The sequence below is a fragment of the Onychostoma macrolepis genome, chromosome 12 (genome assembly GCF_012432095.1).
Source record: "Onychostoma macrolepis isolate SWU-2019 chromosome 12, ASM1243209v1, whole genome shotgun sequence".
NCBI lineage: Eukaryota > Metazoa > Chordata > Actinopteri > Cypriniformes > Cyprinidae > Onychostoma > Onychostoma macrolepis.
In genome coordinates, this window is record NC_081166.1 from 16,751,575 (window position 1) to 16,775,973 (window position 24,399).

The 24,399-nt window shown below is 36.2% G+C and overlaps 2 protein-coding genes across 4 annotated transcripts; one reads left to right on the forward strand and one right to left on the reverse strand.

Moving 5' to 3' along the window:
• The first annotated feature begins 102 nt into the window (after window positions 1-102).
• Window positions 103-16,988, forward strand: sh3bp1 (SH3-domain binding protein 1). 2 transcript variants are annotated; one of them, XM_058793999.1, is made up of 19 exons: window positions 103-291; window positions 2,598-2,640; window positions 2,785-2,889; window positions 4,007-4,083; window positions 4,173-4,284; window positions 4,368-4,444; window positions 4,583-4,670; window positions 5,430-5,498; window positions 7,567-7,657; window positions 7,991-8,127; window positions 8,289-8,400; window positions 8,823-8,904; window positions 9,017-9,097; window positions 9,180-9,293; window positions 9,386-9,483; window positions 10,494-10,623; window positions 10,769-11,034; window positions 11,110-11,432; window positions 16,486-16,988. In XM_058793999.1, the coding sequence occupies exons 1-18, from the start codon at window positions 245-247 to the stop codon at window positions 11,394-11,396; spliced, it is 2,016 nt and encodes a 671-aa protein (XP_058649982.1). In that variant the 5' UTR covers window positions 103-244; the 3' UTR covers window positions 11,397-11,432; window positions 16,486-16,988. The 2 variants fall into 2 exon arrangements, with proteins under 2 accessions (XP_058649982.1, XP_058649981.1); XM_058793998.1 differs by lacking the exon at window positions 16,486-16,988 and having other exon boundaries at window positions 11,110-11,701.
• On the reverse strand, window positions 11,850-21,955 carry cdc42ep1a (CDC42 effector protein (Rho GTPase binding) 1a). 2 transcript variants are annotated; one of them, XM_058794000.1, is made up of 4 exons: window positions 21,701-21,955; window positions 18,837-19,267; window positions 17,052-17,852; window positions 11,850-15,113 (listed from the first exon to the last, which is right to left on the reverse strand). In XM_058794000.1, exons 3-4 carry the CDS (start codon window positions 17,503-17,505, stop codon window positions 14,503-14,505), a joined length of 1,065 nt encoding a protein of 354 aa, XP_058649983.1. In that variant the 5' UTR covers window positions 17,506-17,852; window positions 18,837-19,267; window positions 21,701-21,955; the 3' UTR covers window positions 11,850-14,502. The 2 variants fall into 2 exon arrangements, with proteins under 2 accessions (XP_058649983.1, XP_058649984.1); XM_058794001.1 differs by having other exon boundaries at window positions 17,052-17,971.
• Between the last annotated feature and the right edge of the window lie 2,444 nt (window positions 21,956-24,399).

The following is a 24,399-nucleotide window of genomic DNA, read 5'->3' on the forward strand; positions in this document are numbered from 1 at the left end:
ACTTTCACAGCATGATATGAAAATGTCTTTCCTCTTATGCATTTGGTAACTTCCTCTTTCTCCGAGTTGGTGAGGTGTGTGCACAAATGTGAAACAGTCAAGCTGAGACTGTTGCTGACACAAGTCTGAATGACATGCCGGTTTACTGACTTCAGAGAGCAATATTCTTTATCAAATGAAACTAATATACTCTTGACCCGCATGTACAAAACCAGGATTTGAAGGCGACAGATTCTTCACAATCATGCTAAAGCAGTTTAACATCTTAAAACAGTTTGGAAATGGGGGGAAGTAAGTACTTTCATTTGTTGCTTTCAGATTATGTTTGTGGTGTTTTATGTGACAGTGTTACTGGAATGACACTGCATGTGACCAAGTGACTGTTTTATGCAGTAGACTTGCTTATCTTTTGTAACAAAACAAAATGTTAATATTATTGATAGCTGTTTTATTTCTCCTAATATGAGCCTTTTGTAGTGTAAGTTAGTCTGAAATGAAGAAGGTGGTTTGTTTCATCGTCTGTTTGGTGAAAACATCAATCTGATTACAGTACAATTGTTCATTAATTGATATGTCTATAACTTTAGAACTTCTTTTCTACAATGACCAGTAAATTTATTTCAGGTCAAGCTTTATTCAAGCCTGAAAATAAAATGTCATGTGAACAATGTGTACCAATATTAGATTTTAGATTTCATTGATATTTCCGCTTTCTGTGCCTAGTTTAAAATATAATTTGACACATATTTCCCATGTGCTTATTATTATGTAGTCTAACTAACATGACAGTGATTAGGTCATTGTCTTGAAAGAGGTCATGATAAAAGGTGTCAAGTTTGTGAGGGTGGAGTGCACATTTGCAGTTTGCACAGAACAAGATGCTAGTCTTGCAGCCTGCACTGATATGATGTTAATAGGATATTAATAAACTTCTTAACCCCAGACTCGAAGCAGAGACAATACCACACCGATAAAATTGTTTGCGTGACCTTTGAAGCTGAAAACGTATGCCACGTACTGCATGTGCTTGTTTTGGTCCTATGGAACAGCCTATACAAATCGCAATACAATAAAGCCAGCGATAAAATGCCAAGTATTTTGAAATTGATATACTGAATGTACACTAGTGTTCAAAAGTTGGGGGTCAGTAAGATCATTTTATTATTTATACTTTTATTCAGCAAGGGTGACAGTAAATTTATAGGATTTTATTCAATTTAAATGTATAAGATTTCTACGCTGTAAAAAAAGATGAATAACGTCATATCCTTTTCACATACTAAAAAGACTTAAAAACACAGAGATAACAAGAATATCTGATGCAATCACAGTGTAACCCAGTCACCACTTCAGGGACAAAAATGGCTTCTCGTGTTTTTTGTGTACTTGGATGCTGTTGCAAATGTAAGAAATGACATAGTTCATCTGTCTCTGTGATGATATTTCAGGCTAGAAATTGTGTACTGTGTATCTACTCATATTATACATGCAGATTGTGGTTAAAAGCGAGAGAGTTAAAATGGTTTGTGCTGCAGTCCACTTCCCCTCTACCCACTTCGGCCTGTTTTCTACAGCAGCCTTGGCTCTCTAATTTTAGTTTTAGCTGTTGTGGGTAGAAAAAACTAGAAAAAAACTATTGAATTTCTTATGATTTAAGATTTTACATTTGCATTTATTCACTGAGCAGATGCAATAAACACGAGAAGTGCTAGTAATACAATGTTTCCACCATCATTCAGAAAAGTAAAAGGTAGAACAAGGAGGAAATAAGGAAAAGTGAAAGCATAGAGGATGCACAGAAGAGTTTTTTTTAACTGTTTTGATACAAGCTAGCCAGTTTAAAATGAGCTACTGATACTTCCACTGACCCTCATTTAAAATTCTTTATTTGATTACATGAATACTCTGAGTCAAATATATTTATACAACAGTCAGTTCCAGCCCAAGAGTATGGATACACAGTCCAACAAAACTGGGATTTTTCACTGTTTGCATCACTGTCAGTCTGTGATTAGAAGTAGCTGGTTAAAAGTGTCTCTCTTTGTAAGTTAGTCATTGAATCATTAGTTCAGTGGATTTGTTTATACACTCCGATTCATTCAGAAACACTGGCTGCATCAAAAATCACATAATACTTTGTGGCCATTAAAAAAGTAAATAAATAAACTCTGTATATGAATGTGTGTAGTAGGAATGAAATCCCAATATAGCACAATTATCATCATGTAACCTATCAATGTCACTATGTCAGCATCACTGCCATTCACTAATACTCACTAAAAGCAGCTGGTTGTCTGTGTACTTCTTGCCTACTGATTTATGAATATTGTGAATTTGGACATTCTACACTTTTCACATACTGTTTTTCACCTACTAAATAGTAGAGAAGTATGCATATTCAGATGCAGCCATGCACTTTATGAGTGAGTCATTTGTTCAAAATCACTGATTTTTTGAGGAACAAAACGGTCATCACGAGTGAGTAATTGAATCATTCACTGAACCATATCAAACCAATTTACTCAGCATAGTTGCGGCATCATAGAGCTTGCCATCTGTATTGTGCAATGTTCAAGGTTATTGTTTCTTTACTGTAGGTCACAGGATGCAACTGATCTTCTCTCAGAGGATCTTGTTTTGGTGAGGCATTTCCACCACTATTACACTTTAACTAATAAATCTGCATATGGCACAGTTTTTGAGATGCCTACATACACACAAGCTGTGCTAACAGAATATGAATAAAGGGCCCTGTAAATGAATGCTCCGTCTGGTTGCTTTAAGGTTGAACAGCGTGTGGAGCCAGCAAAGAAAGCTGCCCAGATCATCTACAAGAAGTTGGTAGGCTGCCTACAGAGTCAGCAGGGACTGGACTCAGAGAGACGGATGGTAAACTGACCCCCTATTCAATCATGTGGTTTGTAAGTGTGTTGGACGAGATTTTGAAGCAGATTAAGCAGTTGCTGTATATGAAAAAAAAAGTAAAGTTCAAAAAGACAAATGAAGTGGTCATATGATGAAATGCTGTGGCTGTGAAGATCATCTACATGGACCACCATCACACTGGATGGAGGTGGGATTTCTTCCAATAGTTTATCTTGGCCTACCATTTTGTTCATGAAACCTAATCCCAAATTGCTGATGGAGAGTCCCTGAATCTGTCTGGACAGAAACGTTGTGGATATGCTTTGAATGTGTGGCAGCTGCTCATAAGTGCTAAATACAGGCCTTCATTTTCTTTTTCCTCAAGAACATTTATTCTTTTTTTTCTTTGTAAAACAAGATTCAGTGTGGAAAATCTGCTCAGGTTGCTCAGTTTTGCCCTTTTTTCTTCCTTGTCTTGTGCCATGAATTTACACAATTATTTCACATTGCCCTTTAGCTGTGATATCCATGTAAACTAATGTAATTAGTACGGAGCCCTACACATGACATGCAAGAAAAAATAAATAAATCGCGGGCACGTTTTATTAATTCGTTCCCTCGATTTACTAGATTGTGCGCACGCTTTAATAAGTCATTCCCTCGTTTTAAGTCAATCGTGCACACGTTTTAATCATTACCTCCTAACAGGTGCTGGTGCTTTATTCACCTTAAGTAGGCTGAGTTTCGTATCCGCCTTCTTTGTGAAAAATGATTCCATGCAATGCTGCAAGGCTTTTGAGAATGTCTCTATAACTCATTCCCAACTCAAAATAAAACCACAATGTAACATGACACATATAGCAGAGACATGTTTATGAGAATGTGTACGCGGACAGGAAGTAGTCTACAACTAATTATTATATCGAGCGCACGATTTACTTAAAATGAGGGAACGATTTATTAAAGCGTGCGCACGATCTAACTTAGTAAAACGAGGGAACGAATTAATAAAATGATTTATTTACTTTTTCTTGCATGTCATGTGCAGGGCTCCGTAAATTAGATAGTTCTAAAGCAGAACTGTCAAAAATCATGCAATGCAATACTTCCTGATTTCCTCACTCACATTACTCATTCACAGAAAAAGTTACCCCTCATGATGCTGTCTGTCAGTATGGCCGAGAGCTTTAAGGATTTTGACGGCGATTCCTCCATAAGGTGAACATTTTAATGTTTTAAATGTGAATAAACAATATAGCAGAGTTGCCTTGGAAATACACCCTTTATACACCTGAACTTTCCTGCAGAAAAGTTCTGGAAATGTGCTGCTTTATGCAAAATTTCCTGGCACGGACTCTGGCTGACTTTGAGATGAAGTTGGAAAAAGAAGTTCTTGTGCCTCTGAATAAGCTCAGTGAGGTAGTTTTTTTCTTAGTACCAAACTATATGATCTGAAACAGGCAGTATTCATGACCCATTCATGACCGATGTTATCCATGCAGGAGGACCTGCCAGAGATCTTGAAAAACAAGAAACAGTTTGCTAAACTTACAACAGACTGGAATAATGCTCGTGTCAGGTGATTTTCTTTTTTTTTTTTTCAACATTATGACCAAAATGTGCTTCACCTTCTCCTTCAACGTAAATCACACCTTCATGGTCCTCTTTTATGAAGATTGTGTCATGAACATTTATGCAATCTGTGTCTCACTTTTAGATCTCAGGCCAGCACAGGCCCACAGGCCAAGCAAGACGGACTACGAGAGGATGTAGAGGAGGCATGGAAAAGACTGGAGTCTATAAAGGTTGTTTGATAAAGTCGGTTTCTTCACTAGTCACATATTTATTATACTATTGTGGCCAATTTAATATCTAGTTCAGTCATAAAACTCTAGATGGCACAATCACATCATTTACTACATGGTACCTGTTTCTGCACCTAATTAACCTGTTTGTTCAGCATTTAAATAGTCTGGTTCAGTGTTTGCTGAGTTCTTCTAAAGAGTTCATTCGAACCTCCACCTCCCCCAGCTCCACCTGTCTAGATCTGCTATATGAGATTTATGTATGCCTATTCATGCAGCATTTCTTACATGTTCATACTAGCATGTTTGTGTATCTACTGGCAATAGCAAGTCCATACTTGAACAAAAACATTAGCATTGATATATAACGTGCTAAAACTATTCTGAGAGTCATGGTTGAACTATATTTTGTCATTCTCATTCTATAACCTAGTACTGCTAGCTGATCTCAAAACAGAACCATGAAAGAGGATCTCTTCAGATTGTTCTAACCTAGGGTGCTTTTACAAGTTATATAACACTTAGCTAACTGAAACTTAACAGCTTGTTCAAATCTAATTGAGATCACTTGATTATCTAATTTCCTTTCTCTGCTGTTTATACCGTCAAAAAGCAAGCTACTATGTATTGTGGAAAAAGTCAGTAAACATATTTGTGGGTTGCTGAAATGTGTGGTTTCATCAGAAGAGATCTCAGTATTTTCAAGAATACTGAGCACAGCAAGGAAATCAATGAAACAAGACATTTTATTTTTCTCAGGATCAGTACTCTGCAGACCTCTATCATTTTGCCACTAAAGAGGATGAATACGCCAGCTACTTCATCCGTGTGAGTACCTATGTCCTTACTCAGTGTTTCTCAACCGTTTGCAGCCCCGCAGGCCCATCAGTAATGCCCTTTTTCACCAATACCATGTCAGAATTGTGTTCCTTTTAACTCATATTACACAAGATGTCATTGATCATTATCATCATTAACATTATGAAAATGTCCATAATTACAGTGATTAGATTTTATCGTCAGTAGTCATTACTCAGAGGCGGACAAAGTACACAACTTCCTTACTTGAGTGAAAGTACAGATACCACTGGTCAAATACTACTCCACTACAAGTGAAAGTTGTAAAGACAAATTTTTACTTAAGTAAAAGTACGGAAGTACATGTTTTTAAAAGTACTTAAGTATCAAAAGTAAAAAGTAAATGCATTGTTTTATTGTCGTATACTTACAATACCTTATGCCACTAATGCAACCTACTGAATAAACTGATTAGCTTGTATTAACTTTGGAATTAAGAGCTTTTATGTTACCAAACCTATAGAAATGGAACAACTGAATGAAGATAATCATCTTTATTTTTTATTTAACACCAGGAGTGTTAACTACATTGAACTCATTTTAATACTTGTTTAAAAGTTACAAAGTTCTTTTTCAAAGAGATATTGAAGTCTATGATATGGTTCATTTTAGGCAAACAAAGCAAACATTGAAAAGAAAACAAACCTTTAGTCTCTTCAGAAAACTGGAACATGCTCTCTCAGTATGGCCATGGGTGTGCAGGTAGCACCAAAGAACCGTCTTTTGAATTTTGCCATCAACTGATCAGTGTTCATAAAATGCTCAGAAATCAGTGAACTTCACAACATGTGGCTAGGGTTGGGCATTGTTTGAATTTTATCCATTCGATTCTGCTTATTGATTTCAATTCTTATTGATTCCCAGTTTAGATTCCAAAGTTTTCATTTAACCTACTTTTTGATCATTTGTTTGCACAAAAAAAAAAAAAAAAAAAAAAGCATTTATGTGCAGTGTTTTGACAATAAAATAATGTGCAGATTCATATACTTCCCTGACCAGTTTTTAGCAGCAATTTACCAGTAGGCCTAAGTTTATATATAGCCTATATATACATATATATTTTTGACAGATATATTAGCCTACCATTTGTATTGCCATAGTTCAACTACAAAAATCAAACTATAGTTAATATAATGAAACTATGGTAAATTTGTGGTTACTGAAGTTTTACTACAAATATCATATGGTTACTATAGTGAGATAATAGTAAATTTGTGGATACTGTGATTTTACTGCAAATACCATAGTTATGGTTACTATAGTAAAAACGTGGTTAATTTTCCAAAGGGCTTTAAAGAGTTAACACATGCCTTTTTAGAGCTTTTAGGTTGCCAGATTTGCGCAAAAAAAAAAAAAATCAGCCAAATGTCCATTCAAAGCTAGGCGGAAAACTGCAGGCTTAGAAATACTGTAACACTTGGCAACACAGGAAGGTCCTGGCAGATCGCAGGCCGGATTTTCGCAGAAAAAAGGGTTCAGTGAATCTGAAAATGCACACACTGTAAAAACTGCTAAATATAACGACTTTCTACTTGGGGACCTTGATATAAATGTAGTTGAGTAAAAAGTACGATATTTGTCTTTCAAATGTAGTGAAGTTAAAGTCGCAAGTTTCCAGAAAAAATAATACTCAAGTAAAGTACAGAAACTCAAAAAGTGTACTTAAGTACAATACTCAAGTAAATTTACTTCGTTACTGTCCACCTCTGTACAATACTGTAAGTAAAAAACTTGAGTTATCTTTACCTTATCTGTAATTTTTTAAGTAAATATTTATTTATTTGTATATTTGCCCCTTTTATTTAATTTTCCTTTTCAGTAGACTTAGTGTATATAACTGTCTGACATTTTATGTTATTTGTATTAGACATATGTATACTTTTTTTTTTTTACTCTTGTAATTTATTTCTAAATAAATATCTGTATGTCTTACTATTGCCATTCAGTTGTCTTGGGATGACTCCTTGGAATGTTTTCAGTCAGTCAAGGGGAAAAAAGATGTTTAAACTTGTTTTTGTTTTTTTTGCCCTTCTGACAGCTTCTAGAGCTACAAGCTGAACATCACAAAGCCTCATATGAATTCCTGGAGAAAAACATAACCGAGCTCAAAGAGAGTCACAGCCACACAGGTGAGCAGAGGAAAAGGGTGATTAGCAGTGATTAACACATCTAAACATTCACATATTACGCACACTGTAAAAAAAAAAAAAAGTTGAGCCAACTTAAAATTTTAAGGCAACAAACTTCAGCAGATTTTTGAGTTTTCTCAACTTGTTGTTTTAAGTTTATACAACAAAAATTTGAGAATCTCCCACAAAAACAAGTTGAGCAAACTCAAAAATCTGCTGAAGCTGGTAAAAAATGTTTTTTTAAGTTCGCTCAACTTTTTTTTTTTTTTTACAGTGCAGACAGCAGCATTAGCACGTCTTTGAAATGTATATTTGTCTGTATTTTGTCTGAAGAGCCCCAATTGAGTTCATCAGAAAAAAAGGTTTTTGGAGAGCCTCTGCTGTCTCACCTTGAGAGCTGTGGAAGAAATATTGCTGTCCCTATTGAGGAGTGTGTCAGCATGCTGATACGTACAGGACTCAGGGAAGAGGTAAATACTCAAACATGCATATTTAAAAGCCACATCTGCACTTACACACAGATAATTGCACACCCACATAACTGCATGCCTAGGATCATCAGTATAGTGTTTCAGTTCTCCACTCTCATCTTAACAATCTTTCACTATCTACCTTTACAACTGTCATATAGGGTTTGTTCAGGCTGGCAGCTGCTGCATCTGTTGTAAAAAAACTGAAAAACTGTCTGGATTCAGGGACTGTTGACCATAATGAGTTCAGCTATGACCCACATGCTGTGGCAGGTGAGCCACAGTAACTTTTTTGTGTGTTTTATGTGACGGTAACTTTGTTTGTATGAGTTTAGTATTAGCTGATGCCTTAACTGACAATAATGGGAAAAGAGCTTTGTGTTACTCTGAATGTGGTTGCGATATGTGGTTGAAGTGACAAACTGCAGTGTATAAAAAACACCAGATGTGTTGCTAGGACCTCAATGTCTATTACAGGAACATTTAAGTCATCATTTATTCATGTCGTTTCAAACTTGTATGATTTTCTTCTGTGGAAAACAAAAGAAAAACTTCAGCAGAATGTCCAAGCTGCACTTTTTATACAATAATAGTAAATGGGGACTGTCTAAAAATGATTAAATGCAGCTTAAACATCTGTGTGCTATATTGATATACCAATATTCAATGTTGTTTTGTTTGTACTGTCTTTGCAGGGGCTCTTAAGTGTTACTTGAGAGAGTTGCCTGAACCACTCTTGACATTTGAGCTATATAATGACTGGTTCAAAGCTGCAGCGTAAGTCTGTACATGCAGCTTGTTTATTTCTGTATGGATGGTGTTAAAGCACCATTTGAAATCATTTAAATTGTCTTTAATTATTACTCTTTTTTTTTTTTTTTTTTTTTAGAGAAAAAGAAGCAGATGAAAAATTAAAGCAGTTGCGGACAGTGTTGCAAAAACTTCCCACAGAAAACTATAACAACCTCAGGTATGTTAGAGTTTCAACTCTGAATGTTTTATATCCACCTCAAGCTATTAATGCTCATTTTTGACTTCTCTGTCTCCATCAGATACCTTGTTCAGTTCCTGTCACACTTGTCAGAGCAGCAAGCGGTGAACAAGATGACACCCAGTAACATTGCCATAGTGCTTGGGCCTAATCTACTGTGGCCTCGCTGCGAGGGGTCAGTATAGCACACACAACCACAAATCTAGACTAAATTATGCATTTAAAATGTAATCTCCAAGAATTTCACTCTGCCTTTTTTTTTTTCAGAGAGACGTCATTGCTGGACATGGCATCTGCCTCTTCGGTGCAAGTTGTGACTGTCATAGAGCCACTTATACAGTATTGCAAGAGCCTCTTCCCTGAAGGTACAGGAACATTACATAAGTAATGGTTCACTGTTGTTTTTAATGAGGTAAAAACAGCAATAAATGACCTTATTACATAGAGAATTTCATTTATGTTCATCCTTTAATGCAGGGGTTCTCAAACGTTTTTTTTTTTGTCAGCCAAACCTCTTAGGCATAAAATACTTACTTGAAGTACCCCCTGATATTTTAAGTTAATATAATTTAACGACAAGTTTGCATGTTTACAATTGTCTGATGTCTGGTTACATGGCATGCAAACAGATAAAATTTAAACTTTTTAGTATTTTATTTTGAACTGGTCTTTAAAGTAGACACAAATCTCTCTTTAGTTGTGATAGAGTCTCAGTCCACATTACATTCACACTGCTGTTAATAAAATTTTTTATTAATTAATATTATGCGTTTACTCTAATCACAAATATGAAGATAAAAATATATTACTGTTATAACTTTCAATTGTACTGTAAAATACAAATTAACATTTGCTAGTAATTCTAATAATTTTATTTTACACTTCAAGTTACTATATTAATATAAATGTCTTAAATTTCAAATGTCTGAACCCTCAAGCTTTAAACATTTCAAATCCTCAAGCTTTCATTTTGGCAGAATACAAAAATTTTGGAGATTATACAAATGGGTAAAAAAGGTGAACATAGCGCACATTAGCATTCCCAAATGCATGTTAAACTCGCAACACATGCACAGATGGTGTTCAACTAAATCTTTAATTTATTTTGATAGTCACTATATTGTGATTATTGTGCTACCCCATTCCTTTATTTTCATTTTCATTGGATATGATTCATTTTTAGTTTTTCATCAACTCATGAACCCCCTTTAATGGAAACTTTGCTTTATTCTATGTAATAAGCTTAAATATATGCTTAAATATTTATCAAGTATTAGGTATTAAAAAATCATTAAAAACTGAAGTGCAAAGAATTTTATTTTGTGAAATCCCAAATAAAAATATTTTAACACAAACTTCCTTCATTTCTTTTTAGAGGCTGATTTTGAGGTCCCAGAACTGCCTGAAAGCCCGATCCCGAAAATATCCCAGAGACTTCTTTCTGACAGCATCTTACCCTCTCCCCCTTTCTCATCTGGTCGACCATCCCTATCAAAAACTGACAGGTAGTCAACCACCTTTGTAGTTTTTAAGGTTGAGACTTTCTACTAAATGAGACTAATTAAGTTAAACCAAAGACTATAGAAAGGGACTTTGGTTAAACTTACAAAAGTCTTATTTTGTTTTGGCTTCTTGTGCTTCTTATTTCAGCTCAGCATCATCTGAGGACCTTGGGGTGACAGTTGTGAAATTTCAGGTGAACCGTGATGCTGTTGTGTGGGACAACATCGATTCTAATCCAACTGCTCAACTGCCTGCACAGAATCACATGCCTTCAGCACTTCCTCGTTACACTCCGGTACAAGCCCACAGCCAATTGCAGGCTAAGACGCAGAGCTCCAGCCAATCAGAGCCAATTCAGGACCTGCCCTCCCAGTCCCAGGAGCCCACGCTGAAGATCAGTGCTCCATATAAACGTATGTTGGCGATCATAGATGCTTTTTGTGCTGTCTTACTGTGGTAGAAACTACATTTCCAATTGTTTTCTGCAGCAAGGAGGTCTTTCATCCAGCACAAGGCACCAAACCTTGCCAAAGGCCCTCCTGTGAGCCAGGCAGGCCCTTTCCCAGCAGGGCAGACGAGAGTGTTCCCTGTTCCTCTGCCAAGAGGCTCTGAAATAAAACCACCACCTTCACCCAAGCTCGAAACCACTCATGCTCCATTGCCCACGTTGCCTGAAGGAGGACCACAAAAGAAACCCCAAGGCAGAAGACCTAAAGTTCCTCCTCCACAACCACCCCAAGCACTGAACAAGCAGCTCTCCTCTCCAGCTCAGTGAGTCATGGAAAGGAAAGTCGACTGGGAAAAAGCACTGGTTTGTTATGACATCTAACAGTTTATACTACTTTCTCAAGTGCAGTATCTTTTGGTTAAAGCACCCCTATTATGGATTTTTGAAAATTACCTTTCATGCAGTGTGTAACACAGCTCTAAGTGAATGAAAACATCCTGCAAAGTTTTAAATCTGAAAGTGCACCGTGTGTAAAGTTACTGTCTCGCAAAAGAAAAGTCGACTCCGAATCATTGAAAAGAGTCATTTTTAAAACGAATCCCAAGCCGTTTCATGTTGACGTCAACATGAAACATTAGCATATTGGTCAACCTGTTGTTGGGGACTCCCAAAACCAAAATATTAACCTTTCATTAACCATAATAGGGGCACTTTAAGCTTTTAACTGCACTTTAAGCTTTTAATACACTAGTGTTCAAAAGTTTGAGGTCTGTAAGATTTTTTAAAAATGTTTTTGAAAGAAGTCTCTTATGCTCATCAATGTTTTTATTTGAACAAAATACAGTAAAAACAGTAATATAATAAACAGTATTACAATTTAAAATAACTTTTCTATTTTAATATATTTCAAAATGTAATTTATTCCTGTGATGACTTCTCAGCAGCCATTACTTTTAATTTTCTGATTTGGTGCTCAAGAAACATTTTTTTATTATCAGTTTTGAAAACAGTTGTGGATACTATTTTTGTGGATAATAAGCAGTGATACATTTGTTTCTTTGATTAATTAAAGTTCAAAAGAACAGCATTTGTTTTACATTTATAAATATCTTTACTGTCATTTTTGATCAGTTTAATGCATCCTGAATAAAAGTATTAATTTCTAAAAAAAAAAAAAAAAAATCCCAAACCTTTGAACAAAAGTGTATGTCTGCTCTAGAGATACGGGTTTAAGAACTGTCAAACACAAATACAACATAGTATAATCTGACTTCCTTTGGTTTTAGTTTAGTGCGTACTGACACGCTTCACATTAGCTATTTATATATAAGCTTATTCTGAAGCATGACATTTGAAACACCATAACAATAAAATCATGCTCACACTTGTTAAAGCATTTTACGGCTGATGTTGTTCATAGCTTCTTTTAATGAAAACTTTATTGCCGTCATTGATAGGTAACATACATAGGTAAATTTCTTGTGCAAAGCCGCACATACGTACAGTATGTACATATTATATTGTGATTAAGGTAAAAGAGATGTCAACCCCTCTGTCATAACAAACAAAACTTAAATTCAAACTAAATTCATATTAATATTTCATCATAATTTCATAAAACATTGATAAAAGCTGGTGGACATCATATAATATTACTGTATACTGTGTTGATCTTAAGATATTTATCGTGTAATAAAGGAAAGAAAAATGACAGTATGGTTGTTTTTTCTTCGGAGTTGTTTGTACTCATTTGAAAACATAAAGCACATCACAGTTTTGTGCATCACAGAGACCAGTAGGTCTTCGTCTTGTTCGCTGGTTTCTCACGAAATAATTAAGCTGCAACACAATGTTCACAATGGGAATATGAGCTATTAAAACTACATGAATGCAAAATGTAAAGTGTTTAGTGTAGTAGATACAAGATAGCTAGCAGGTATATGTCTGTATTCTACATGGTATCACTGTACATTGCATACAACAGAGGTTTACTTGAAATCTAAATATTGTAAACTAAAATATTGCATATTTTAATAGCATATTGTTACCATTGTGCTATCTGTGTTTATTGTGCATTACAGAGCAACTGTGGCAGGTTTTATTTCCCTGGATCAAAGCTAATGTTTTAGGGATGAGACGGTAGGATCAAACATAGGAGAAAATTCAAGATGCCAATACTAGATTATGTTCTTGTCCAATATTTGCAAAATGTAGATCCACTTTTTTTTGTTCTGTTCTTTTTCTTTGTAATACTTTCTTTAAAACACCATGAATGTAGGGGTAAATAATAGTTCATTAGCTTTCATTTTCCCCAATGCAAAATTTAGAAATATTTTTAAAGGAATAGTTCATCCAAAAATAATCATTGATCACTCTCATGTCATTATGAACTTGTATGACCCTCTTTTGTGGAACTAAAATTTTAGGCATTTATCGTTGGTGCTCTTTTTCATAAAATCTGAATGAGAACCTGGGCTACAAACTCCAAAATGACAAAAAAAGCACCAAAAGTTTAAGAAAAGTAATCCCGTTGACTTGTGGGTTGTGGGTAGTCTTCTGGAGACATACAATAGCTTTCTGTGAGGAACAGACCAGATTTCATTATTGTTACATTTATAATTTATTATTTAATTGTTATTCAAGGGACACTCCACCCATTAAGAAAAATCTTGATATCATTTAGTCACACTCATGTCATTCTAAACCGTCTTCTGCAGAACGAAGGTATTTTGAGGAACGCTGGAAACCAAACAACACTGAACTCCACTGACTTTCATTGTATGTTGTACTTGACAAAATGTGACAAAAACAATTGAAACATTCTTCAAAATATCTTGTGTTCTACAGAAGAAAGAAAGTCAGTTTTTAGATTGATGTGAGGGTGAATGAATGATGACAGAATTTTCATTTTTGGGTGGAATATCCCTTTAAATTATGAATTATTTTTGTTATCTGTCCTAGTTGTCTGTGGCATGTTCATGGGAGAAGTAGCAATGTCATATTCCTGAAAAAAAACTGTCTTTATATTTTCAATGCTTACCCAGTACAGAAAACCATTCTGGATGATTCGTTCAAAATTTGAAGCAGAACTGATTTGGTGCTCGAGTGACTCAGTGATTCAGTTCACAGCCCAGAGGAACAGCATATCATAAGTCAACAATATCTTTTGGGAATTTTGGTCTGTTCCTCACTGTACACTAAAATGGTTTCAGAAAATTATGGACTACATTTATGATACTTTCATGGTGCTTTTTTTATGATTATGGAGCTTGATAGGCCCAGCCCTCATTCAATTACATTATAACGAAAAAAGAACTCCTTTCATTATAGCACAAAGGAAAGAATCTGAGGAAATTATGAATGAATATTCGTTTTTGGCTGAACTATCCATTTAAAGGTGCTGTACGATTTGGACTTTAGGCATCTCATAGTGTTAGACTTTGATTTCTTCTTCTTCATCAGGATAGCTGTATGGTCCTCTCCTATGAGAGTTGTTGGTGTTTGTATTCCTGAGTCCTCCACTCCCATAATGACGTGCCAGCACATCAGCAGCCCTCTGGAAGCTCTCTGGCTCCATGCCGTGATCCTCAATGGAGAAGGAGCGCATCCGATCCCCCAGCATGGATTTTTTGGGTGACTCACCATTTACCAAGTCCGAATGCTTCCACTCTCCTCCATACAACCGTGTCCTACCGTCATCGTCTTCTCTCAGGAGAGAGTCCACCAAGGACGTGGTTGCGTCCGAGTCCACCTCAGAGTTATCATCTGTGGACTGTGTTTTTTCACTGATGGGATCGGCCTTTTCACACACAGGGCTGTCAATCATGGCAAAGACTTCAGACATGAGGGAAGGGCCCAGATCAAGAGTGAAGGAGTTCATGGAGTCAGAAGGACTGATGGAGTATGAACATGGGAAGGACGGGATACCCGTGTCCGTGAGCGAGCCTCTGTGGATTTCAGGCGGGCAGGCAGAGGGAGAACTGCCCTGGGCTGGACGCTCAGTGCGGGACAATCTCGGCAAGGTTACAAAGCCAGACTCCAAACCTGCAAAACAAAGAAAGAAGAATGAAATTGTTATTGCTTGTGAGTTTGACCAACAGAGGGCAGTGAGAACCAGTACATTGCATTTAGCACTTCCTGGACTGCAGCATAAGCAGCAAGGAATTTCTGCCATATGGTTGGATGCCCTTAAAGGGATAGTTCACCCAAAAAATAAAATTTTGTCATTATTTACTCACCTTCATGTCTTAGTGTTTTGTCCATATAATGAAAGTCAATGGGGTCCAATTATGGATCCCACTAACTTTCATTATATGGACGAAAACAGCCGGAACTATCTTCACAATATCTTCTTTTGTGTTACACCGAAGAAAGAAAGTCATACAGGTTTAGAACAATGCAAAGAATGTGAGTAAATGATGACAGATTTGTCATTTTAGGTGAACTGTCCTTTTAAGATTTGTGATTCTGACCACACAGAGCTCTGTAACAGTGCACACTTGGCACAGAAAGGGCAGTGATTACAAATTACAGGAAAATTGTGGATAAAGAAACTCTTCACATGATTGAAAACAGGGCTCTAAGACGGGATGTGCGCTCAGCACTGAAACATCTCATTCATAGCTCCCGGTCAGAACAACATTATACCCTTCAGCCTTCACTGAGTCATTCACTTAAGCTTGCTTACTAAAACTTTCCATATATTGATAATTCAACTAATCAGACTGTTTGTGTTTGGTGTTTTTTGAGTATGCAGGGGGTTTTTGAACCGGCTCTCCTGTAGAGCAGCCAGTGAGGCATGTTTGAGGTATTTGAATGGGTGAGGCAGACGCTGATCGCTGAACTGTAATGTCTGGGTCTAAGGAGTCTGGGATTGCCACAGGTGTTTAGATGGCTTATCAAACAATTTCTGTTTGATCTTCCTCAAGATTCCCTGAAGGACAGAAAACTAGCATACAAACATATTTTATTTAGACAAAACATGCATGAGACACGGTTGCTACTTACACTACTGTTAAAAAAAATGTTTTTGAAAGAAGTCTCTTATGCTCAACAAGCTTGACCAATAATACAATCAAACAGTAAAATTATGAAATAATATAACAATTTATAAATAACAAATTTCTATTTTAAAATATTCTTTATTTTGTGACGTCAAAGCTGAATTTTCAGCAGCAATTACTTCAGTCTTCAGTGTCACATGATTGTGAAATCATTCTAATATGCTAATTTGGTCCTCAAGTGAAATTGTATTAAAACACTTATCAATTAATATTTATACTGGTATACTGATTTATTTCTCATGGTTATTTTTTGTGGAAACTGCCATTAATACTTTTTTCAACCTATTTTGGTGAATCTATTGTAACATCATAAATGTCTTTAACAGTAACTTTTTTTGCTTTTGTTTTGATAGGACAGTCAAAAGTGGGACAGACAGAGGGAGCGGGATCAGGAAAGGCCCATGAGCCGGGACTCAAACTCAGGACGCCTGTCCCAATCAGCGCCGATAGTCACGTTTGATCAATTTAATGTGTCCTTGCTGAATAATTTCGGTGCACACACATTTTAGTTAGTAATAGTTTGTTTTATATTTTCTTTTACCGCTTTCTACAAAAGAATTTGCTTACAAAAACTGCACATTCACAACTTTATTTACATTAGTGTGTACAGATCTGAACTGAATTAATTAGTTAATGCAGGAAGCAAGTATCCTTTCAGATGCTGTTCTTTCGTCTAAGAACTTTTTTCGTTTAAAAAAAAAAAATGATGTTCATCATGGAAACATTCATGATTTTCCCAAGCTTTATAAGGATTTCATTCATTTTCGTGACCTTTCGAAGCATAGATATCTCACACTGTAGTGACTGTAGTATCTTCCATCAGCCCTGCCTTCTGGAGTGACTTCTGTACACACACAGAACGCCCATAATGTCTACATTTGAATCTGAATCTGACAAAAGTGAACACTACCGGACTCACCATACAAGTATGTGGAGTTCTCTGGTGTTTTGGGTGGACTAGGGAAAAGCACTTTCACAGGACAGCCGTTGGGTGAGTCCACGTCCAGCCGGGGGAGGGAAACGGCATTCTTAATGATTGGAGAAATGGGTGGAGGTGGAGGCGAAAGGTCCTTGGAGCCGCCGCGGGGCCTGTCGGGGGTCCTGCGGACATGGCGAAGCGTGCGGGAGAAGAATCCCTCATTCTTCTCTGAAGTGGAGGAGGCGTCTCCATCTGCGTTATTTCCTGCTCCACCATGGTTGCTGAGGAATGAGGTGTCCCCAAACACGTCCCCTCCACGGCCCACATGCATGGTGTGGCGGAAATCGCCCAATGGGGGGCTGATCATGTCCGGGGTGAGGTCACCTTTAAATCGACGCTTTCCTGAGGAGTGGGAAACCAGGCCCTTCAGGCCAGCGAGCTTGCCCAAGTTCATGGCTTCTCCGGGTACAAACTGTAAATTTCCACAGTCAGAAAGAAAATATCCACAAAAATTGGTGAGAACACCGTAAGAAAGCAAACTATACACGTATCCCTTCAAGCTTTAAAATATCTCAGCATAATAACAACCGCAGTTGAGTGGAAAGTTTCTTTTGCACAGTTTTTCAAAAGGCAGACGCATTCAGCTATGTCCCATTTTGGCCATCGGTCTTTGTTCATATCCAGAAAGATTCTGCGAAGATAAATGTGAGCTGAAAATATGCATGACTCCAATTCCTGAAAACCTCTGCTGCGTATGTGGTCAAAGATTCTGGGCTTCACAGTTGTTCTGGGTTTGTGCTTCTGAAAAAAAGATCAGTTCAGAAATAAATTCAGCTCGGGCTACAGATATCTTTGTGGTTTAGGACTGAAACCATGTGCTCCTTCTTTAGCAAGGTCCAGAGAGTCTGCTGCTACATGCTCTGGAAGATGCAAATATTAACAAAATATCTGTAAACAATTCAGTTGCTAAAAAGAAAGTGATGCAATATAGTATGAGACATAGGCACAGACATGCTACACTAATGATCGACTTTTGCTGTAAAAATGTATATATATTTTTAAAATGGCATTAATAAATTTTTAATGAGCCTTGTATTGATTTATTGAGTATAGTTCCCTTTAAATGCCTAAATTCAGCTTTGACTCCTCAGTCATTCACTTGCACTGTACAGTATTTCGGTCGTTCACTTTAAGGGTATCCTGTTACCAAAGTATGTGCGTTTACCAGAGAATTTTTCCACTGCAGACTATAAATGCAAAGAAGTGCTGAGGTTACATTTTACAATAACAGTAAGTTTGAAAAAGTAGCCCTTTTTTTAATAAAATATTATTATTAGTTTTCTTAATCATTTTTTTCCATATCAAAAACATTCAAATAGATACAAATATTTGGTAAACTATTAGTAACAAACAGTTAAGCAAATAAAAATTAGCATAGCAACACTTTGCCTGACTTTATTAGTAGTTTATTTGATCTTGGGTCGGCTCAGACTTTTAATTTATGCTTGACTGTAGTTAAAGTCATGAGAATCAATTTAAAAGGAGTGAAGTCTCATGTCTCATTCCTTCAAACCATAATACACTTTGCCACAACACACTTGTTGCACATTTCACGCTAAATTACCAGTAAAGACTTACCATGTGTGTTAAGCACAATTTATTTAACCAAACCTTTTACCTGATTACTGTCAGGTCGTAAATCATATACATTCTGCTGTTTGGACCTAGGAAAAAACACTAAAATATTTAATATTATACTGCTGAAAATGTACAGAAGCCACATACCTTAATCAGATTTGTGTAATCAACGTGATCGCATGCTTTCCCAATCCAAGTTCATTCAGTGACCCTTGACCTGCACCCTGCTGAAGTGTAAAGCTGCAGGGAGGCTTGTTGCTTTATCCCTGCATGTATCTTCTCATGCTCCTCCACTCCCACCGGCCTCTGCTCCTGATCCTTTGTTTTTAAAGATACTCAAATCCAGCGGCCCACTCACCAGGAATCCCCCGGGGGAGATAAAGGGTCTTTAAAAGGTAATAAATTAAATGTAATAATCTGGGCAATAGTACAGCTTGACGGAGGCTCCTTAAGGATTGGTCATGTCCAGGATAAGCCCCTAATCCCTCTTCTCTTCCTTCACCCCGAATCCCCCTCAGCTGGCTTATTCCATTCAGGCGTCCCAGTTTGAAGGGGTTCTTGTAAAATCAGCAAAGGTCCTGTATGAGAGAGTGAAACAGGTGGATGTGTAACACAGATCACGATCAAAGCCGCCCAAAAGACCACTAGTGAAAATATGTTTCTAATTTAATACATATTTGCAATACAAATGATATAATCAGCATAACAATTTGAGCTAAAATTTGAAGTAAAAAAAAAAAAGATATGAATTTCAGGTTTGTCCCCCTTTTGCATAGTATTTCTGATATTTTGTGCAGAGAAGTTCACATGACACAGTTTTTAGTGACCTAGAAATAATGTATAGAATCTTCTATTTACTATTATTTTTCATTTTTATGTTATTATTTGTCTGTGTTTTATGTAATATACAATATTAATATTTTGGAATAATTGGAATAATTATGATTTTTTTTTTAATGTTATTGAAAGAAATTTCTAATGCTCACCAAGGCTGTAAAAACAGTAATATTGCAGCATATTGTTATTTTATTACTATATTACCATTTTTACAGTATTTTAAATCAATTAAATTCAGCTTTGGTAAGCATAAAAGAACACCTTCAAAAACAACAACTAATTATTCCAAACTTTTGACTGGTGGTGTATATTATTACATAACAATGTTTTAAATATAAAATAATGTTAATATGTTTTGAAAGTATTCATATTTAGTATATTTAGTAAGCATTGGTCAAACATAGAATCACATGTGTCCATACCGAGATCTATGGTCCAAAATCTATTTTGGGAACATTGTCCTGAAACATAACTATTTTTTCCAACATCTTCTGAGAAATGTGAATGGTTGGTGGCATATGTCGTGTATGTAATGTGCTAAACATACACCTAATAACATAACCAACTAATACACTGACATTTAGCAGGGCTGCTGCTGCCTCTTGACATGACAAACAGCAATAAACCAAAACACACCGTCTCACAATTTTTGCAGCTGTTTTTAGTGGATGCAAACAATGCAATTATGTCTGTGCATTGTTTGAGAGGAGATGCGCAGTACTCGTAAACTGCAGTCTAATAGATCCCATATGTGTGAATGCATTCCTGGGGGAAACATCTCTGTCTATTACAGACATACAGTACCCACATCTCAGATTGGAAACATGTTTAGGGTTTTTCTCTTCTTTCCCTCTGCGGGACTGTCGGCTTTCCTTCATGTGGGCAGAAAAGTTGATCTGTCTGATCTTAATAGCACTTGGTCTTTGCAGCCGTGCACTGCAGATTCATATGATGACATTAAAATAAGTGATTTGAACATCAGTCACACTGACTGAACATTTGTTCTTTTAAACTGAAAAACGGTTCCAAAGGTGTTTCTTAAAATACTGCTCTCATTCCCATTCAGTCTTGATCAGCTATAGCTACACTACTGTATAACTTAACTAACTAGGTGAACAAACATTAAAGATAAGGCCTCATTTTTCCTTTTCACCTAATGACCTCCACTTTTTTTCTCTCATCTCATGCGGTCTAAAGAAGAAAAAGGGCTGCCAAGGCGTAAATCATGATTACAAATATACTCATTTCATCATCTGAACATATCCTATTTTTACTCAAAGCACTCAGCATGACCGTCTGGCAGAGTGAGTCCTTTATGGAAAATACCACCAATGCAAACACAATCTCAGTGGTTTTGTGTGAAAATATACACTGCTTTACTCTTGTCTTTACTCCCTTTATTATCTTATTTACGCTTTTTTTTAAATCTTTGATTAGCAATCTAATTGCTATCTACTGAACAACTCCCTAATCTAAAAAAGCACAGTGGCACAATGATTTCTAGTTAACGGGCCTCTAATACCCTGTAATGCAAAGTAACTTTTAATTTTCAGTTAAACAGAGGAACTAAATATATAGGACAAGGACAGATCAATGCTGCTGAACTAAAATGTTGCTGTAGCAGTTTTCACTACAGTCCATTGATCTAATCATTTGTGAACTTTGGATTTCATTGCTTCATAGAAATGTCATCCTAGTTTATTCACTTTTTAAAGGTACACTTTAACATATAAAAGTAGATTTGCAAGAAAGTGCATGTTTTCCTGATCAGTTAAAAAAGCCAAATCTTTGATAAAGCTCATTAATTAGTATGGAAACCTTACATTCCAACATCTAATTCAATTAATATATCATAAAGAATAAAATGAGCAAAAATCCACCGCTCATAACGGCCATGAACAGTAAGTATGCAGTGGAGCCCGCATACTAATTTTACAGCAGCACAGATTAGGTTTCCTCCGTCATGCACGCAATAACACACGACTAGTCTGTCTATATGCCACAGGGTAGCCTGCTTGCTGACTAAATTAACATTAGTTAACAAAACGCGAATTTAGCATACTTGATATGGTATGATTTTAAATAAATCGACGCACACACACAGTTCAAAATGTTGAGACAAAAATAATCTGTCGTTAAAGTGACAATTGAGAAAAACAGTAGCTACCACTCACCTCGTGGGTTGATGAATACAAGTTTATCATGCCCCAAAAAGCGATGAATGAGATTTATCTCCACATACGGTAAAATCCTGCAATCCCCCATAAAACTTTTCTCTTTTGTACAGTCTTCAGTCTTCAGTTTGCGAGGCAGCGGTCAGTGCGGAGCTCCGTCAGTGTCGCGCTGCTAGAGGCGCGTTTGGTCAGAGCAGAATCGGGGGGCGGGCATTTCCAGCTCTACTGGACAAGCTCCATGTTCCCAGTGCGTTCGGTGCCACGAGTCTGTATCTCTCTCGAGTAGTTTTCAGTTTTCCGACATTTAAACATTGCTTATCGCGTGTTAAGTGTTGAAATGTTACATATCTGACGTTTAAAGCTGTGTTTATTTAGGCCTATTTATCATGTATTTTTTGAATAGCAATTTGGGGCCATGCCATAGTAAAACAGTAGTAATATATGTAAAATACATTTAGTTCATACTAAGCATAGTTAAAATCTATTAACATGAAACTTTATTTGGAGTATAGCCTAATTGTGCTCAATGCACATTGTTTAATATTAAGCCTAAAATGTGTTTTAATATCACTATTGATGAGGATTGTATGATCGTTTAATAATATCAGTCTTTAAATGCAAGACATTTAAAGTATTTTTCACTATAGGGATTATAATGATGTACTCTTATATAAGACTCCAAACATATTAGTCTTCCAGAAAACGCTTTTTATTCTACATTAAACAGGTTAACCCCTCATGGGTGTTGAAATCACATGACCAGCCCTGTCAAATGTCTATGATATTGATTTTCAAACATATAATACATTATAATCATAATCAGCTTTGGGCTAGTTACTCAAAAAATGTAATATATTACTTATTACTGGTTACTTATTTGAAAAGTAATATTATTACATTACTCCCGGCCAACAGTAACTAGTTACATTACTTTTCTAGTACACCCCAAAAACTTGGTAATTGCATAATTTTGCAGCATCTGAATCCATAAAAAGTTCCAGATAAATGAAGAGTATATTTGGCTCAAACTGATGGCAAGCCGCAATATTTTAAACAACTTCTGTGACTCAATAAAGCAGCAACATAAAATATGCAACAGGGCTCAAGCAGGTAGAACCAACCAAACAAACAGGCTGGGATTCGCAGTAGACAATGTCTTAGTACCATTACACTATTTACATATGACATTGATGTTTATGTCATCCTTTCTCCCTACAAAATTAAAATAATGGCTGCATTTCCAGCTGCTATATGATGTGGCCTTCTTCCGATGAATCTAGCTTGCTGCGTTGGTGACAATCATTCTGAAAATTGATAGGGATGACTGAATTTTTTAATTTCAAACCATTAGCGATTGTGAAAAAAAGCAACTAGTAACTAGTCATTATTTTTAAATTTTATTAGAAATTAGTTACACTAGTTACCAGGGGAATTACTGTAATGCATTACTAATAGGCCTAACTAGTTACTGCCCAACACTGGTCATAATAAAACATTATTAATTAGAATAATTAACAGCAATAACCAACAGTATTAATTTAGTAATAAAACATTAAATAGTTACAGAAAAATACATTTTAAGGTTAATTTTTCAGCTCAGCAACAAGATTCCATTTTAAGTATTCTCATGTTTTTTTTTTTGGTTTTATCAAAGCATGTGCTGTGCTCAGGAATTGTAATTATAAAGTCTTCAGTTTTCAAATGTAAATAATGCATCCCTGTTTGAGGATGTTTGCTTTCAGCAGGGATTGCATAAACTACAAAAAGCCTTTGATCAAAGTCTAGATGGCCTTAGTGTTGGTGTCACCATTGGGTCAAAATAATTCATAACCCAGAGCAGTGTTGTTGATGTAAGCAGATCAGTAGATCAATGAAAGTCCTGCAGTTTGTATCCAAGAGCTATGCATGAACATCAGTTGGAAATTGATTGTGATTCAGAACAGTCCCTCTACTGAGAGGGAAAATAGCCCGGAAAAACACGCTGATCCATTCAGAAACACTGCTGCTGCTGCTGCTGCTGCTGTTTGAAATGAAAGATAGATTGGTTGGTTAAAAAAAAAGCCATTTGGGGAGGTGACGTTTCTAAAGTCATCATGGATTATTATAAAACAGCCCTTTCAGAGATACAACTCCATCATTTGCATTTAATATCAACAGCTAAGAATTTTGACAGTGTGTTTTTGTCTGTCTGTTTGTCTGATCTTTTCTATCTTTTCATCTTTATTCTCTGTTTTTCTCTCTGCTCCTTCATTGTCCCATCAGCTGCTTTATCTTGCTCTTCCTAGAGTAAACAATCCCCTCTGCTCAAGCATGCCAGCTATTTGCTGTGAATAACATGTAGCCTTTGGATACAGATGCTGGTCCCGAAAGGGAGGCAGGGATATAATTTTAGGTTTTTCTCTCCCCTTTTTGACTTCACAACAGTCTGTCTTTTCCTTTGTCCACCCAACTCTCTCTCTCTCAGTCTGTTTCCCCCCCAGTTCCTCCTCTTCCTTTCACATAAGTCCAATAGACTTTCTTCGTCTTCTTCTTCTTCTTATTATTATTATTATTATTATATTGTGTAATACAAAAGCAATAATGAAACAAAACCCACAAAGTATTTTTTAGAACATTTCCAAATACCAAAAACTATGAGAAAAAAATGAGAAATTGCCTTGGCAACTAAATGAAACTGAAGTTTAAGCTGAAGCACTAAA